This window comes from Mytilus californianus, unplaced genomic scaffold (assembly GCF_021869535.1).
Source record: "Mytilus californianus isolate M0D057914Y unplaced genomic scaffold, xbMytCali1.0.p SCAF_7, whole genome shotgun sequence".
Taxonomy (NCBI): domain Eukaryota; kingdom Metazoa; phylum Mollusca; class Bivalvia; order Mytilida; family Mytilidae; genus Mytilus; species Mytilus californianus.
In genome coordinates, this window is record NW_026262723.1 from 17,087,490 (window position 1) to 17,107,852 (window position 20,363).

At 31.5% G+C, this 20,363-nt stretch overlaps 1 protein-coding gene across 1 annotated transcript; it reads right to left on the minus strand.

Moving 5' to 3' along the window:
- Positions 1-5,133: 5,133 nt before the first annotated feature.
- LOC127709300 (uncharacterized) lies at positions 5,134-17,837 on the minus strand. The gene is made up of 3 exons (XM_052214767.1): positions 17,488-17,837; positions 9,818-9,967; positions 5,134-8,505 (listed from the first exon to the last, which is right to left on the minus strand). Exons 1-3 carry the CDS (start codon positions 17,798-17,800, stop codon positions 7,856-7,858), a joined length of 1,113 nt encoding a protein of 370 aa, XP_052070727.1. The 5' UTR covers positions 17,801-17,837; the 3' UTR covers positions 5,134-7,855.
- Between the last annotated feature and the right edge of the window lie 2,526 nt (positions 17,838-20,363).

The following is a 20,363-nucleotide window of genomic DNA, read 5'->3' on the forward strand; positions in this document are numbered from 1 at the left end:
TCTTTAACTCCTTAAAACGACCTGCTTCTTTCAAGTTCACAACTGCTATATCTAGTAAATCTGCAATTTTTTCGATATCTTTAGCGAATCCTTCTCTCATAGGTTTATAAGTTTCAAGTTTTTCGATATACAAGGTTATTTGTCTCCTTTGTCCTCCGTACTTTCTTTCTAAACGCTCCTTTGCGGCATCATAAGCAACTGCTGAATGTCCTATATTTTCTATAACTTGCAAAGCATCACCTTCCACATATTGTCTCTGTTGTAATAACTTATATTCCTTTGTTGTCGGTGCTTGATCAATACATGCTAAGAATGCAGCTTTCCAGCTCTGGTAATTCCTTTTTTTTCCTGTGAATACCGGTATTGAGACTTTTTTTAACTGTTTCCACATATCCTGTCCTGATTCTGAACTAAATTTCATTTCATCCAATTCCTTGTCGTTATTTTCTTCTTTCGTAGTTTGTCCAAATTCTGGTTTAACTTCCTTTCCTTTATTTATGGGTTTATTTTCCACTTTATTTTCGGAATTCACATTAGCTCGTCTTGATTTTCCCGATGCACTGGACGCAACGCTTGATCCATCCTTGCTTTCGATCAAATAATCACGACACTCATTTTCTGCTTCAGTAAATTCCTCTTCCGTTTTTTCTATCTCTTTTGTTGTTTTCTTCATATTTAAAATATCATTCCTGTGCTTATATTCATCATAGATATTCCCCATAATATCCATCGCTTTTTCTTCCGCATTCACTAGTTTCTCTTGAAATTCTTTAATTTCTTTACGGTCAGGGAAATCTTCTTTGAGGATCTGAAGTAATATATGTCTTGTTTTTGTGAATGCCGATTTCGCTTTTGCTTTATCTTTCTTCAAATATTCTAATTGTACAGTTTCGTCTGGTTTAGCAATTACGGTTTCGTCCATTTTTTCTCCCTCGCTTGCCACTGTTTCTATTTCCAAATCCCAATTACTCATTTTCTCACTATGCGATTACGATTACAGTTCATTGAACCACGCTCTGCTACCAAAATGTTACGGAGACGATTTGAAATGTGCAGTGTAATAAACGTTCATATAAAGTTCGATGATTTGGGACTTGGAGTTCGACGACAATGTTATACCAATAGCATTATTATATCCAAAACATAAAACTAACTCGAATGTTTGCTAATAACTACGTTTTAATCCAATATTTACAATATTTACAATCATTCCGTATTACAATTACTCAACATTGTTTTCGATGTTAACTTATCGCATGATAAAAACGAACTGTTTACGTCTGCAACATTAGACATAAAATTTCACACTAATTTAACCTGATTCCCAGAGATGATCAAAACAAAGTAATTAAATCAACACAGCTGCATTAGACGACTATTATTTGAACTCTAAATGACTAGACTGACTTACTGAAGGTGTCATAAAGTTTAGGAATCCCGTTAAGATTAACAATTAACTTTCTACACTGTAATAAACTCTTTGGAAAATACTGTTATCTTTAACTAATTTTAACGGACAAAAATGTAACTTTATTTCAACATAATTGTATTGAAAATTAACGATTAAAATAAACTTGCAAAAATATAAGTGCAATTAATAAAAACAATTTCTCTATTCAAAAATTATAACTAAAATACAAACAAAATAAAAAAAAACTTAAACTATTGTCTTCGATCCAGAGACATATACAGATAAATCAACATACATAGTATAAAAAATATATACAAATGTAAAGTAAATACATAAAGTGGTTACCCAGGAGATTCTAGGCATTCCGCAATAATTATTCGTATAAATTTGCACAACTTGTTTAGTTCAAACGTGTTGTTGCTATTCATAAGATTTTGAAATTATAAAATATGTGCTCTGTTTAAATATTGATGCTTTGAAAGCGTTTGTGTACTTTCGGCTATTGCCGAACATTCCTAAATATAACGAAAGTCGTCACCAATATCACCGGATAAATACGGTTTCCCCTCTATGTTTTGAATTTCAATGGTAATTTTAGATTTCAAAATTCTAAATCCACAACAGGAAGCAATATTTTTTATTCATCTAGAATATTTAAATAGGTTTCAAAATTTAGATTCTTTTTGAATAATCTATTATAATAATTCAGAACTTCTGAAGAGTTTTGTAGAGTAGCAAACCATGTCTGTCTGACCTGGTCAGTTAATTTTAATTTAACAGTATTTCTGTATAAAACCAGTTGCTTCTAGTAAAGAATTTACTGTTCCATTTTTTTTTTGATAGTCCACAATTAGCAAGCACTGATTTAACATTCTTACACCAAGCAATTTTCCATTGTATCTATTAGTAATATGATTGTATCGGATAACTGGAAGTTTCTTTTCTTCTCCGGTTGAAAGTTTTCAAATTCCTCAATAATTAATCGGTTGTAATTTGATGAAAAAATCCAGTGGGTCTCGACCAAGTTTCCCATATGTCTTGAAGTCAGTTTTGGATTTTTTCGATTAAGTAGTAGTTGACAAAATTTAAGATGAACACGTTCTATAATAGAGGTGTTGCCCATTTCTAAGACTTCACATTCATACAGTAATACCGACTTAACTACTTCATCAAATAGTTATCTATATGTAGTTGACATTTCATGTTCAAATTATGTTCAAATGTATCGTAAATATCCCTTGTTGCTTTCTCAGCCTGTGCTTTTTTCGCTATTGTGAAACTTCCGGTTCGTTATTATAAAACAACGCAATTTCTTCGACAATATCTAACTTTATATCATCATAATTGAAAATTTCATTCTGTAGTGGTCTACCGATAAAAAAAAAATATTATTTTTGCTTTTTGTTTTTTTACATATTCTTTAAATTTCCATATATCATAATTTTCTTTTAAAGTGTCTAGTTGTTTTTGTAGATATGACTATAATTCTGACAGCAGTACGGTGTAGTCGGCGTACAGTACCATAAAAAGTTTTTAATACATATTTAGCGCGCTCTCTATTTGATCTGATAAAGATTGCAAAACACTCATATTTTTGTTCTGAAAAAGGTTCCCAAATCATTTAAATAAATAGAGAAAAGTAAAGGAGATACATTTTCTCCCTGTTGTACACATACATTACATGGAAAGTAATCTGAATATTCACCATCAGATCATACAACAGATACAATACAAATGACATAATTGTTCCAACACAGTTATACTTGAAATTGATAAACTAAATATTCCGCAATATCAATAATCCCGACAATAGTGTACGCGTCAATAATGAACAATTATGCCATTGCTATCTTCTTAATTCGTTAACTGGACAAACAGTTAAGTAAAAAATAGTATTTTGAAAAGTTATCTACACGAAGAATTGTATAAAATTTAAAACTGACATAAAATCTTATACATGTAAATTTTGAAATACTTTTATGCATTTATTTTGAATAAGTAAAGTTTTTTTATATAAATTTATTTTCTATGCTAAAATTTCAAACTTGCCCTCTTATTTTTTAATCAATTATATCATGCTTTATTTGTAAATATGAAATTTAATTTTACATATTTTTGAAATACACCTTTCAATTGACCATAATTTAATTCATGATAAATACTTAACTTTTACATCTGGAAATATATAATCAAAAGTTTATTGTTCAAACCTGCAAACTATTAAACAACAGTGAACTATTTACCAATCATAACAGATAATCTTATCTGTTACATTTATCTACAAATTTATTCGTGGTTCACAGTCTAATGAACCTAGGGCTATAGGTGATTACATAGCTGCTTCCCAGAGGAATATTGCACCTTATGTTAAAATATTTTTAGTTTAGAAAATACGTACTTAGTGGATTATTTTGATCAACTTTAGATATATAATTGATTATAATTGTTTTAATGTGGCAGATGCATGTATTGGATTGATTAAATATGAGTTAAAATGTGTAAATAAAGGTAGATCTGTTGCCGCAGCTAGTGATCCCGTGGAAATCGTGTATACAAAATATCCCACGGAAGCTATAAACCATAGTTGTGTAGGTTTGGCTCTGTTTTGTTATGCTGTCGACATAAAATAGAGCGATACTGTAGAACATCTACAATAGGTTTTAGATCATTCTAATAAATTCCATCATTCTATAAAATTTATACCAGAATTGTCAAACAAGAATTGTTTTTTCTCGACACAACCACATTTGTACAAAACGGAGTCATGACATTAAGAAAACTGACAAACACCATTATTTCTATCTGAAGAGTTGTGATCCGAAACACTGCACCAGGAGTAATACCCCTGTACATGCATTTTAGTAGCTGCGGTGAAATACATTATTGAAGCATTGAGATTTTGAGAAAAACCATTATCTCTACCTGAAGAGTTGTGACTCGAAACACTGCACCAGGAGTAATACCTCTGTACATGCATTCAAGTAGGTGTGGTGAAATTCATTAGTGAGGCATTGACATTTTGAGATGTTTGGCTTTCAGCATAAGGTCAAGATCAAGGTCAGAGTGACCTGATTTTGGTATTTGACATATCCTCATCCCGTGATGCTTCTGCATACAAAGCTTTGGCAATCGAAGTGCCACGGTACAAAAGTTATGCATCGTACACAGTTTACTATAATAGGGGCCAAAGGTCAAAGTTAAGGTCAGATTGATTTGACTTAGATATATGACGCATACCCAACTCATGATACCAAGTTTGGTTAATCTAAGTTTTGTGTTAAAAAGATATGAGCAGTCTACAAAACACGGTAAAGTAAACTCAGATTGAACAATAAGGGCCCTACCTAACGAGATGGTGCACAAGATGGTTAGGCAAGTCCACCAGTCGTGTCGCTCATTTGATTATAAACTTGTTGATGACATAAACATGTGAAACCAGTGATAGAATTGAAGTTATCATCAGTCTTACAACTAAGAATTCACAGCTGACGAGTTTGCTTTTCTTGCTGTTCAGTTTGGTTATACTAGCTAGATTATGTTCTTATTAGGGTCCCGTATCGAGAGTGCCATGAAATTTTACACAGTTGTTGTGCATCAAATTTAGATCTGCATATTATTTCTAGTTTTTGAAATGAAAAGGATTTTTTTAAACAAATAGGCTTGCAAAACATGTACACACAAAGATATACAGAATGACATATGTATGAAAATAAAATCAAAACTACTGTGGATTGTATTATTGTATAAAATAGATAGACTATATATGGATATCTAACGACCTAAGAGAGAACATTCTATTTCTTTTTATCTAAATGTAGTATCAAGATTAAACACATTATCATGAAAATAGATAGAAAAACATCGCAAATTATAATTTGTCTATATAAGACAACCCGGGGCAGCAGTATTTGTTATTTTCATCTTCATAACGATTTTAAACTGAAATAGGATAATTTCTAGGCTCAGATTTATTTTTAAAGCATTTTTTGGCAATACATCTTTTATTTTTGTTCGGTAAATGTAATATTTTGTAAGCAAAAAAATTTTAAACTTATTTTTAACAAAGTTCAATTGGATATTTTCAAAGTTACTAAATGAAATAATTTGAATATTCAGATGCTGTTCAATATCTTCATCTTATAAAATAAGGTATAACATGTATAAGTACCCAAAATTATATGGATAACTCTTTACTGGAACCAGCAGAGCGTTGTTTGTTTGTGTGTATTTTGTATAGTAAGAGTGTATATTTTCCAGTTGATACCAGTTATAATTATTTTGTAGGTAAATTAGGCAATTAATTTTGGAAAAAACTGAGCTTTAGTTAAAAAATTAAAAATTTTATAAACAGTTTTTGTAAGCGCAAAATCTACAAAGGAATTGGTAGAAAGCTGTTGTTATGCATATGTTGACGGGCATATTACAATTGGTTAAAAATTCATCCATTGAAACACTACTACTACGAGAAAAATGAAGGGGGGTTAACGATCTTGACTCTTGACTACCCATGAGGGTCTCGCACGATTAGTTATATTTTTCCCAAATTTTGTGAAACATCTTATCGTGCTAGGATTTCAATGAAAAATTATGCATCTTAATAAATAAGAAAATAAGAAGCAGTGGAAGGATTGCCAATGAGACAACTATCCACAAGACACCAAATGAGATAGAAATTAACAACTATAGGTCACCGTATGAGATTCTATTCCAAATTGATTTCTTTTGTCAAAACTTTCCCTTCGACCACCATGTTTAAATTGCTACTATAATTTTAACAAAATCATAGTTATTTCAGATTTTATGAACCTTGATATTTAGAACATATCCTGATTTTTTCCTGGTGTCAAAATTTATGAAACTTAAAACCCTGATAAATGTATTGCTTCGTTGTGCCTTACTCAAAAAATGTCCAAATGGTGTCCTATCCGACATCGTAGGTTTCTAGATTTCTTAATTCAGTTACAATGATATCAATGATGGGGAATATAAAGTATGTCGTATAATATTATATAACATATACTGTCTGAGGTCATGCAGTATTTCTTAACATTTGTTTCAATGACTATTTCCAATGCTTTCTGTATAAAACTCTGTCTATAAACATAACTTTATGTGCTTATTTTGATGTTGAAATATTCAACGAAAAAAGATTCAACGATTAAATTGATTAACAAAAACGTTGAAAAAAATAATATACAAATGAAAAACAAATTAAATGTCTTTCTACCTCAACCATTTAGGTTTAAATGATTTTTTGTACATATATGTAAAAATAATTAATCACAAAAAGTAACATCTGTAAACAAATCAGTTGTCAGAAGATAACTAATCTTACACAGAATCGAAACATATGTAATTTTTAGTTCTTTTCTTTGAAAAAACGAGAAAGGACGACCACTTCCGGTTTTAAATAGTCACTTCCTTTGTCATCTGAGAGCTTTCACTGATTCCAAAAATATATGGTTTTTGTGCATTTCCCTTTGAAATAATGTTATTGGCTACTTATTTATCTGTGACCTTGAACTCAATTTCAAGGTAAAAGATCTCATATCAAAAGACCCTAGGTCCATGCTATGTATGGTTAAGAACTTATCCTACCAAACAGTTTATTTTAATTATTTAAGAAAGAAAACTCCGCTAAAAAGTCCCCAAAGGACTACGACATACATGTATTGGTGAAGCGTCATGTGGCAACTTATAATTTGCCAAAACCTTATGTCGATTACTTTTACAGTTTTTGATGAGTTGCGATAACAAGAAGGGTTCAAAATTTAGTACTTGACATAGACTTTTACCTTGACCCCTATTTCCTGCTTATTGACTAAGAACGTCATATATCTAAAGCCTCTGGGTCTATATGAGTACCCCGATATACCACTCATGTTACACACAAGAAAGGAAATAACTCTTATAACATGTAACCGGACCGCTTCAGTCCAAATTTAACAGATTATCGTGATGAAGTAACGAACATTTGGGTGAAAACAAATTTAGCGATAACTTTTACGCTTCTGGGGAGAAGTGATAACGGAATAAAAAAACAGTATACGGGAAGATAACTCCAATATGGAAAAGTGATCGGTTTTAAAGGTTGAGTTTCAAAAACGCAGTAACTGTTCGATATATTATACAACAAATATATTATCGACATGTTGCCAAACAAAAGCGACATTTCAGAAACAAAAGTGGCGGAGGAAACAAAATAATCAGAAAAAATTAAACGGTTTTCTACATTCCGTGGAAAGATCAGCATGGTAAGATTCAGATATAAAACATTCAATGTACCAATTATACGAATTATAAAGGCTTAGTCTTGTCAATGACCTTAGGTCTTGTGTTTGATAATCTCTCTGCAAATAAACTGTCATTATGAAGCTGCAATGGTGATAACAAAATTAATTATGCCCACCGCATATGTAAAATGCATACATGATTGAAAACCATTTATGTCCAGTGCGACTTTAAAATGTCCGTGTAGTTTTTTGCTGTTATAATTTCTTGTGACACTTTTACACTTGACGGATTAAATACTCCAAATACCAGACAAAGGAGCTCATCAGATTCTACTTCTGGAAAAGTGAAAAATTTCTTTCCATCGCGCATGAACGAAAATTCGCTTCTCTCTCTATCTACCAAAAAACCAAGGAATCCGTCAGCTACAGTACCATCTTCATTGCTGCTTAGAGTAAACTTTAAGCTATCTACTTTTCCATGTTGAACTGATAAACAGATCTTTCTTAAATTTGGACACGAGTAAATTTGCAAAGACCATCCACCGACTTTCTTATCCCCAATTTGCAAAATATTGTCAATTTTGTTTCGTTCGGCAAGTCCAACTTCTAACAGTAAATATGGTCCGTATAAAAAATCCAAAATTTCGTACTGAAAGTATATTTCAAAATATATTTTAGTATTTTCCTCAGAACAAATGTTTCCGATAGATCCCGTGTAGTTTTGTAGTTGGTTGACATCATTTGGGTTGTCTTTGGTTTCCCCGCCAAAGTGGTTACTGAGTACTTTGTTGTCAGCAGAAAGGTAACAAGACTGGTGAAGTGTCGAAGGATCAAATTTCAAATCAAACGTGTATTGATCATCTGAAATTTACAATTCGCAAATTTTAGGTACAAAAAATAAATATGTTGCTTTTAGTGCTTATACATGTATACCATATGTAAATACTTGCGATAAGAATTTCTTATGATTGGATGGTATTGCTTGAGTATCCTAACTTCATTCATTAAAAAAAAAGACTCAATAATATTCAAAGTTAAAAAAAAAAAAATAATTTCCATTGTAAAAGGGCCTTAATAGAAAAGACAAAACATTTCCTGAGAGAGTTGCAAGCATAGTTTTATTAAGCTCATTTACATAAGTTATGAAAAGTAAAAAATAAAATCATGACGATACCGAAGCAATGGCAAATGGGCAGAGTGTACCATCATGAACTGATTGCCTATGGTCATTAGCAGACTAACGGACCAAGTGATATAATAATATGAATTTGAATGAAATTTATTTTCTATTTTGTCATCCATTATAAATCTTTGATAGACGCATATTGCATACAAGGTACAAAAATAATTTAAAAGTATACTACCTAAATTTTTTCAGATTTTTTTGCATATTGTAATAATTTGTTTATTAACGCCCTGAAAAATCAATTGATTGATTGCTGCATGCTTTACATCAAGTTTTAGATATTGCATGCATATTTTGGACAAGATAAAAATAAAGCAAAAAGTAGGTTCTACAATGTAGGTCGACAGGAATGAAAGGCGATAATGTGGACGCACATGTATCTTGGCTTTGCACAGGCCACCAACAGATCAATCAATGGTTCTTAAACGTGCATGCACCGTTACATTCTCCAGTTAGAGATTTACTGCTAGACGGGAGAATTCCAAGTGATGAACATATAAAAATAAGATGTTCCTTATACCCCAGTCAACCCTTTTGGGTTATATCGAATGAAACAATATTTGTGCTATACGTCATGAACTAGCAATTCAACAACACAATCAATTCAAATCCATTTGGATGTTAACAGTTTTTTCTAAATATTGCAAAACAATAAGGCAAACATATAATCGCTCCCAGGGCTGCAGTGTATAAGGTTGAATAAAATTATTAGGGTTGTCAAAGAAATTTTATTAATACCAAAAATTACTAAAGCACAAATCCTTTAGATATTAACTGAAAACTAAGAACAAGGACATAACGATTAAATTTTATTTTTGAGACCTATTGACACTAACAGAACATCATACATTATACCTACATGACCTATACTGTTACATTTCTATGTCTTTTTTAGTACAACATTCATGATATGACACTTGTTAATTGTTATATTTGTAAGTTATATATTGTAGTTCTCTCGTAATACAGAAATTTATATCTATCTACCCGGACACTCTTGATCTTCTATGGTTTCGTTCATTTGGCAACTATGTGCAGGTCCGGAGTACTGCCTAAACCGATACTGCTTGCCAAATATCGTAGACGATGAGCACACTGTCCAGAAACTCCACGAAGACCATAAGCACTGACGATTGACTGAAATAAAGATATAACTTTTACAGTTGAAACTCTTCCTAGGGATTTAGATTATGAAGCCAGTTAGTATCAGGTAGAGGATTACAAGACAAAGGAATTCAGAGTGGTTTGATAAGACAGCACAAATGGTTATGGATTTCAAAACATTCGTTCCATTTTTGATAACATGAATGAATAAATGTACTTTATTTGCAGCATGGTCAAATACTGTGATTATGCTACAGCCACCTCATGGTATTGTGGAATATTTTTGTTGCTGTTGGGTGGTGTTACACTTTAACACTTGGCTATATCATTGTGACCAAGTTTGGTTTTTTTTAGGTTTTTTTTATGTGGAGGAAGCCGGAGTACCTCAAATGAACGAACAACTTTTGGCAGGAAAACATACAATCCTTGTTAAATGAATTTGGATTCCAACATACCTCTTCACAAACCGAGTTCCAACTCAAAATCTTAGGATCGACAGACTAACAATCGCAATGAATGAACTACCACTAATAGTGGCGGTCGGTACTCTGTCGTGCAACTCTTTTGGGTTTACTGATCAACATTTAAAAAGTTGATCTAGTTAAATTGTGTTATCTGCATTCACATTATGTACAGGTTTGCTCTTGCTGATACACAGGATTTAATTTACTCCCCGAATGTATACTCAGCACAGTTGTCAGTGCTTTGTCACTGACAGGATTGATGACATACATTCCTGTCGATACATTTAGAATTATTATTAAGAAATTGATGTTCCAATCGTCTTATGTATAGTTCAACTAAGATGATCTTCGCAATTCTTTTTTGGACCCATTTTCGTGATATAGCACCTCATTTAATCAGGACATTTAAGTTCACATTATTGGCTTTTAAATGTTTTCTTTTGGGCGTTCTTGCTGAAAGTAAATCCCGAAAATCGCGTCTGATGCACTAAGCGTATAAAGTGTTATATTTCTTTTAGTCCAACCATAACTGCAAAACACTCAATGCATTCCATTTTGCAGTAACGAAAAAGCAAGTCTCGCAGAAGATTCAAAGTGTGGTATATGGTACATGTATAAGATAGAAGTGGTAGTTCATTTACAGTGAACCCCATGGGTGACGGGGAATAGAAATATGGCCACTCTTGGTCTTCTGCCGACCGGCAATAAAACCTTTGCCAAAGTGGGCGTTTGTTTTGGCTGTGCAGGATGTACACGTTCGCAGCCACGTCTGGTCAGAATGGAGACGTTAAAGTTGAAGCATCGTGTAAAGAGATTACCACGTTCTTTGCACATTAAGAACCCTTGCAACGACTTAAAAGGGACGTAGGTGGTCTGCTGCAAGGCAAAATTTTTGTTCCTATCCAAGTACCCCCAGTTTCAAAATTTCCCCGATCTACATCCCGAACGGCCTTATTACAGAACCTACCTATTGTATTTATTGTTAATTTGTTCTTGTCCTGAAAATGCATGAACAACTTGCCACTGGACGTTAAGCAACCAATAATCAATAAATCAAGCATTTACAGTGATCACGAGCCTGTCTATACCGAGGTAGAGAGTTGGAACCCGGTTTTTGACGATGTATGTTCGCCTCAGATCTTAATTCACAAGGATTGCCAGTTTTCCTGCCGAAAGTTGGCGCTTATCTCGATGTACTCCAGCATCTTCCATCAACAAAAGCTGGCGCAATGATATAACCAAGTGTTAAAGTGGCGTTTAACACCAAAAAAACAGCAAAAATACCATTTTACAAAAAGATGATGTGTTTTTAATTCTTTTTTTTTTCCTTTCGATTGATTTTCATTTTAATGAGATGGATTTAGGAAAATAATTAGTATTTGTATTCAATTTACACATGATTAAAGCATCCGTATAATTTTAATGACGTTGCTGTATGGAAATTATTCTGAAGTACATGCCATAGTATAGAAATGTGGAACGGCATACTTCCACCTCAGCAGGTAAATTATATAAGTAGTAACTGCCGGCAATTTTTTGATTCGGCCGAGTTTCTTAATTGTTTTATTAGCTATCATACCGATATTTTATAGTAACAAAAAAAGTTACTTTTTCCTGCACTGATAATATATACACTACAAACCAGTAAAAGTCTGAAATAGCCTATATCTGTACTCGACTGAACTGATTTTTACTCGACCAGTCTGAATTGGTCTGTAAATTACTTGAGATTACTCGCCTGTAGTCTGAACCATACTAAACAGTCTGAACTTGTACTCGACCTTTAATCGACCAGTACTTAACCATTTTATACGAGTCTGAACCATACTCGACATAGTCTTAACCATTGTCGACCAAGTCTGAACCATGCTCGACCTAGTCTGAACCATACTCGACCAAGACCTATTTTTTGTATGTATCTATTGTATTTCATCATTTAGGAACTGATATACATACATATATATATATATATATATATATATATAATGCATATCACATTTAAAATTAGAATAAAACAATGTGATCAAATTTCTGGTTGGATTAAAAAAATATCATGTAATAGATTAAGTTCGTTAAATGAATTTTTATATACATGATATCATGTTCACATTGATTTATGCACATCAAAAAAATTGTCAACCATTATTCAAATATCTTAAATGTTATTCAAATTTTTTTTTATCAAAATATATATAAAATAGTATATAAAGAAACTTAATAGATGTTAAAATTGACACCTTTGTTTTGTAAAACCAAAAATTTAATATATATAATAGTAAAAAATAAAACTTTCATAGCAATCCTTGATAACCTTTTTAAAAAGGAAATGTATTCCAAAGTTGCAGTATAAATTTATTTTAATTAAATTTAAATACGTTTTTTCAAAATTAAAGACATGGCATAACAGAAGCACTTTAATAAGGTTTAATGGTTTAATTACCTTAGTACAGGTGTGTTTTACAGGTAAAAAGAAAACCAAAATTTATTACTCTCTGACCAGGTGTGATCTTTTTAATCAGTGTGCCCCAAGAAGGATGTATTACTTAAACGTTTACCCCTAATCAGAAGAAAAATTTTATTCATTTCTTTGATTTTTTATTCCTTTTTAAAATATATATATATCCCAAATTATAAATAGGAATATATATATATTTCTGATATAAGGTTAAACAATGTCAGTGATTTTGTTGGCTGTTGTTACCTCATTAAAAAGATAGTTATATAACTATTGTATGTAACCATGTAACCTAAGTACAGAAAGTCACAGGACAAAAAGTCACAGGACAGAAAGTCACAAATTTGATAGGACAAAAAGTCACAAATAATTTATATACAATTGTTTGAATATGTATGAGAAAGATCTTGAAATGTTTACTTTTTATTACACATATTCATTTTACAGTTTAGGAAATTGTTCATAAGACTTGATAAATAAAGATTTATAAAATTCTAATCATGCAAAGGATATAATTTTTTGGCACCATGAAGCCATTTAAATACCAAAACACTCTTACATTTTGTTTTCTTAACAATTATTTGATCATTGTTGATATTGTTTCAAGAAAAATACAAAAATGTTTTTTTTCTAAAAAGTGTATTATTGTTCAAAGAAAAATAAACTCAAAACTGAATTGTGACTTTTTCTCCTGTGACTTTCTGTACTACATTCGTTTTTATTTAGGAATTTAGGAAAATCAAGTTTTGTTTAAAAAAAAACACATGCCAAACAAAAAGCACCTTATTTTTAATAAGGTTTTATTACCCTCAGTATAGGTGTGGTTTTCAGGTAAAAGAAAGTATTTTATTTAACAAGATTCAGACTTTAAAATTAGATAATTTAATTATCTCGATTTGACAAATCTAAAAGAATCATGTATTATTAAAGGATGTAAAAATCTGCGTTTATATATATCTTTATTTAATTGCGGCTTTTGTCATGTCAGTTAAAAAGAAAGTTATTTTAACAATCAAAATTATAAAGAAGAGATTATTTTGTGAAGTATGGTTCAGACTGGTCGAGTATTGTTCAGACCTATGGTCGAGTATGGTTCAGACTGAAAACATAGATTGAGAGCTGGTCAAGTATTGGTCCAGTACAGGTCGAGACTGGGTTAAGACTGTTCCAGACTGGTCGAGTAATAGTTAAGACTATTTTCAATATCAAAGATAAGGGTCAAGTACAAATCAGTACAGTCGAGTATGGTTAAGACTGGGTCGAGTAATATTCAGTAAAATTCAAACCAATTCAGACTGGTCGAGTAAAAATCAGTACAGTCGAGTACAGATATAGGCTATTTCAGACTTTTACTGGTTTGTAATGATATGATCTTTTAAATGCTTATTGAATGCACTGAACAGTTCTTAAAAAGTGGCGGGTCAAGTTTTTTTTTTTATAAAACGTGTATTTTAACCGCAGCCACATGTGTTTGTCAAAAGTAAGCCAAGTAAGAAACTCAGAGTATTTTGTCATATCTGCCTATAACATTATTTTTTTGGGGTAGCTGGGGGGGATGTCGATTGGTTAAGAATTTGTTATTGATATTATTTGATAGGATAAAAATTATGTTAAATCTGGTACATTTATTTTTTCACCGATTTAGAGATTGGTAAAATTGACATTCGCCCGCGATCTCTTTCCTTACAACATTGAATCAGATGACCTTAAGATTTATGTGTTGTGTATCTACTACCAGTAACTATAATATAATATGACAATTAATTTTTATCGAGTCTGTCCTTTATTATAAAGCATTGAAGGAATACAACTATAAAATTTGGCATGGGATCTTTTTACGATCCTATTAAAATAGTATGTTCGATTATTGTGTAGGTGTTGGTCATATTCCAACAATATTTAACAACATTAAATAATACTTTTTGTTGACGGTCCATTCAGGAAGTAAATGAATTGTATAGTTTTAAGGGGTCAAAACATGAATGGAAATGGTGTACAATTTAGCTTTTCTTCTTTCTGAAATACTTTTACTAGGGATATTCCCGTAATTGTGTTTTAAATTATCACGCAGTATATGAATACTTACATAAGAAATATTTAACATTGTTATACTGTGACAATGAGTGTGAATAACATTTCAAGGGGTACATTCTGAATGCGCTTAACGATTTTCTTGAGTTTATTCAATATATATGTTCTCTGTTGCATTTGGTTGTGATTCAAAATTATTAACTCCTGTAGCCATTTTGTCAATATACAAGGTATTCAAAGTCACATGGTATAAAAATGTTTCTTACATTATGTCATAATAATTATATTGAAATACAATTGTACTAAAGATTAAAAATATGATATCATACATGTCATTGTTGGTATAAAAAATGTATAATATTCAATTTAAAATATAACTTTACAATTAAATAAATACAACGCGAGAATATAGACTTTACTTGATATTTTAGTCTTAGATACATATTTTTTTATCAGTTGTTATTGGCTTTGAACATGCTGTCATTAACTGCGAGTACTCTCAGATCTATACTAAGTGTCTTTTTGTTGTGGGTATGTATAAGTATCCTGCCACGTCCACTCTGTGTTTTGTTACATGTATTTCTGCTTTGTTTCCATCTGATGAGTTCAGCCCTTTTCAACTGATTTTCATAGTTTGTTCTTATGTGGTACTGTTACACCACTGTCCAAGGTTAGGAGGAGGGTTGGCGCCTCCAAACTAGTTTAATCCCCGCCACATTCTGTAAGTGCCTGTCCCAAGTCAGGAGCCTGTAATTCAGTGGTTGTCGTTTGTTGCTGTATATCATATTTGTTTTCGTTCATTATTTTGAACATAAATCAGGCCGTTTGTTTTCTCGTTTGAATTGTTTTACATTTGTTATTTCGGGACCTTCTATAGCAAACTATACGGTATGGGTTTTACTCATTGTTGAAGGCCGTACGGTAACCTATGGTTGTTAATTTCTGTGTCATTTGGTCTTTTGAGGAGAGTTGTTTCATTGGCAATCATACCACATCTTCTTATTTTTATACATACATTTCGCAGGTAATGGAATTTATCTGGTAAAAAGTATGGAAAAAGAAATTTTAGGTTAAACACCATTGGAGTGACGACCGAATAATTTGATGACAATAAAGTCATCTAAAGCTCAACTTATGGTTTCCGATAATACACAATGTCAATACCATGTATCAAGCTCTATATACTTTCGAAACAAGTTGTGTTTTGATTGGTTTGTTTTATTTTCGCAGAGACTTACAATAACATTAATATACTTTTATATGACCATATTACGATAGTTTTATGTACCACTATTTTACGGAGAGGTATGTATGCGACAACGGAGCAGAAATGCATTACCTTTCGATATTTTTCATGTTTATGGGATAAATTTGAGGAGACATTTCATATCTGCATTCAAATTATGTACCGGTACACACAATTATAGCTTTCTTATACTTTTAATGAAGTTGCTGTATGGAATCGATTCTGAATTACATGCCCTAATATAGGAAAGTGGGACGGTAAACTTCCACTCCAGTAAGTTAATTATATACGTACGTTGAATTTGCTTTCAGTAACTGCCGGCAATTCTATGATTCGGTCTAGTTTCTTAATTGCTTTATTTTTTGTTATACACATATTTTTTTAGTTGAGTTAATTGTTTATGCACTGTTATTTTGTATGATATTTTGATAGAATTATAGTTTTTATAATAATTTTAAAAAGTTGAGGTTTAAAATTTAATACATTCTAGTTTAACCGCAACCCCATGTGCCTGTACAAAGTAAGTCCGGTAAGGAAGTCAGTGTATTTTGTCATATCTGTTTAGTGAGGTTTTTTCAAGCGGGATAGGGGTTAAGAACTTGTTGTTGATATTATGTGACAGTTTAAAATTATGTTAAATCTGATACAATTTTTTGTAACGATTAAGAGATAAGTAACATTGACATTTGACCAATATCTCTTTACTAACGATATTGAAATAGATGACCTTGATGGAAAACGGGATATTATATGACAATGAATTTTTATGGAGCCTGTCCTTTTTTATAAAGCATTGAAGGAGTACAACTATATTTGGCATGTGATCTTTTACGATCTTATTAAAATATTATGTTCGATTATTGTGTATAGGTATTGGTCATATTCCAACAAAACGTAACAATTTCAAATGGAAGTTTTTGTTGACGGTCCATTCAGGAAGTTCATGGATTGTGTAGTTTTATAGGGTCAAAACATGAATGGAATCGTATGTTATTGTACATTGTAGTTTTTGCTTCTATCTGTAATAGTTTAACTCAATATATTTTTCCTTAATTTTCATTTCCATTATCTCGCAATAAATGAATACTCACTATAAGAAATTTGTCACACTGTTATATGTTGACAATGAGAGTGAATATTTAAGGGGTACATTTTGAATGCGCTTAAGTTATGTATGTTTGAAAAAAGTATTTTTTAAACTTTTTGGAAAAGAACTTTACTACTTGAATGCGCTTAGGTTACGTATGTTTGAAAAAGTATCTTTAAAACTTTTTGGAAAAGTAATTTACTATAGATGCTTTGTATAGTTTATCCTTCCGAAAAAGTCCCAATGTAAAATACAAAAAAATATATATACCATCTTTGTTTGAATCACAAGTCCATTTTGTGATAAGGCCGACAGTTAGTCCCACAAAGAACAATCCAGAGATTACACCAATAATACACAGCAACCTTTTTTTCTGAAGATCACCATGTTTAGATTTAAAGAACATTGTTTGCACAAAAGATTGTCGATGAGGTTTAGTATATCCATCAGATTTTTGAGCCGAAATAGGCAGATGAGGTAGTTGTCGTTGAATGTTATCAACAGTTGACACTTTGTTTTCGGGATTTTTTGGATTTTCTGGAGTTGGAGGTAACTCCAAGTATACATTATCTACAGCCGCCATATTGTCAATATACTTAATAAAGAATTCGCAGTCACGTGGTATGAAACACTGTTTATTATGTCATAATGATCATATATTTACCAAAGATTGAATAACAACTGTACTAAAGATTTAAAATACGATATCATTCATATCAGTGTTAATGCAGTAGTAAAAAGTAAAATAACAAAAATACTAAACTACAAGGAAAATTAAAAGCGGAAAGTTCCTTATCAAAAAGCAAAATAAAAAGCTCAAACACATCAAACTAATGGAAAACAACTGTAATATTCTTGACGTGGTACAGACATTTCCTTATGTTGAAAAATTGTGGATTAAACCTGGTTTTGTAGCTAGCTAAACCTCTCACATGTATGACAGTCGCATAAAATTCCATTATATTGATAACAACGTGTGAGAAAAACAAACAGACATAATAGGTAAAAATGTCAAAATAGGGGTATAGTCAACATTGACATAATCTTAATCACTATAAAAACAAACAACCAATAAATGAATATTACGCCAGAAAATAGACCTATACGTTTCGTCGGTAATGAAATTGATCTACCTCGAAAAATATACCAAGATGAAAAATATAAAAGGGTGAATTTTGGGTAAAACACTAATGCTACAACAATCAAATACATGTACGCTGAAAAAAAACCATCTAAAGGTCAACACACAATCTCCAATGGTAGACAATGTCTATACCATATGATAAGCTCTAAATCTGTTCGGAATAAGCTGTGATTTGTTAAGTAGAGTCTACCATGATCCTCCGACACCATGATTTATGAACTTTTAAATGTGGAAAATGACTGATAAAAATGTTTGCAAATTACAGTTTCTGACTTGGGACAGTAACAAAGTATTAAATAAAATACCGAATTCCAAGGTAAATTTAAAAAGGAAAAGTCCATAAATATTGTCATAATCAAACGTTATAAACCAACGGAATGAGTGGAAACATTGATATGTTTACTTGTATGACCAGTTACAATAGTGGGGTATGTGTCAACGTAGCAGCATCTCATCACCACAATAAAACAAGATATATAATGTGCCTGCCTTTAAAGGAAAATATATATACAATAGTCGTACATTGTGTATAGTTTATTGTTCTTCACAGTTGTTGTATTTTAATGGAACCGAGAAGAGGACCCCACATTGACATATGACGAAAACAGTAATTTTAATGTAAACTTTCGATGGCAGTATTCCAGGATACTATATACGTATATTACAGAATACAAATGTTTCGAGTAAAAAATGTTGAGTATCCTCCAATGGTACGTTTCTAATTTAGAATCACACTTTTACACACCAAAGTGTTTCACGTACGCCAAAAAAAATACTTTATTGAAAAATATTGCAACGAAAATTTAATCTATTTTTGAAAATGAAGTAAAAAGGATACAAAGTAAACAGAAACATGTATTGAATATCTATACGGCATGTTCAACAGGGGGAAAAGCAAACCTGGTAATGGAAATTACATGAAGACATGGGTAATCCGTCATATAAGTCACTTATTCAGGTCTCATACAGGGGATATAACGTAACATTACCGTTTAAGATTTATATTCCCTGCGTTCAGCTCAGGGAATATAAACCATAAACCGGGAATGGCCTTTCTGGAACATGAATAAAATATAATATTACTATTGGAATATATTCTAAAATATAAATATGTTGTTTCAGTTTAAAATGATTTTTTTTTATCACGTATTCTAAGTGTTGAATTTATTTGTAAAACAATAATTTTGCTTTAAACTTGTGTTTTAAAATGTTGAAGAACTATTTGTCTTATTTAAAAAGAAACGGTACCGTTTGTAAAAATATTTGAATTAGCTCTTGCCGTGATAAAGCCTTTTTGTGCTGAGGCGGCGTAAAGCAAACACCAATCAACCAACCAATCATCGGTTTATCTGTATACCACTATGTATTGTAAAAAGGTCGATTACAGGTTAAAACAAAATATAAGTGGTCTTCTATAATTGACTATTTTCCTTTATAGTATATATTTTTTTATGTAATGTTTTGTAATATCAGTCATTAACCGATTTATCAGTTTCATATACAATATGAAAAGTAAACACACGTATACATTACATAATTTCGTATTGCGTTTCTTAAATGTAAATCAGATATCAAACTACATCTTCCAGCTCTCTTTTGTAATTATCGATCGTTGAAACTTAAAATGATAACAGTTACATAATTTGAAAACCATCTGTATATCCATTTACTCCTAAGTTCATTAATGTATTATTGATAAGGAGTTAGCAGACCGTGTATGCTGATATGAGCTGCTAACGTCCGTCTGTTTTACATATATATGTGATAAAAAAAAACTTATAATATTGTTGACAGTAGTACAACACACATACAAACTTAATTACAGAGGCAACAAATAAAAGATCCTGATGTAGAATTTTAGCAACAACAAAAACTGGGTCTAGTGTGCCTGTCCCAAGTCAGGAGCATGTTGTTCAGAGGTTGTCCTTGGTTCATGTCTGTCATATTTGTTTTGGGTAAAGTGAATTGTTATGAATTAGGCCATTTAATAGTTTTCTCGTTT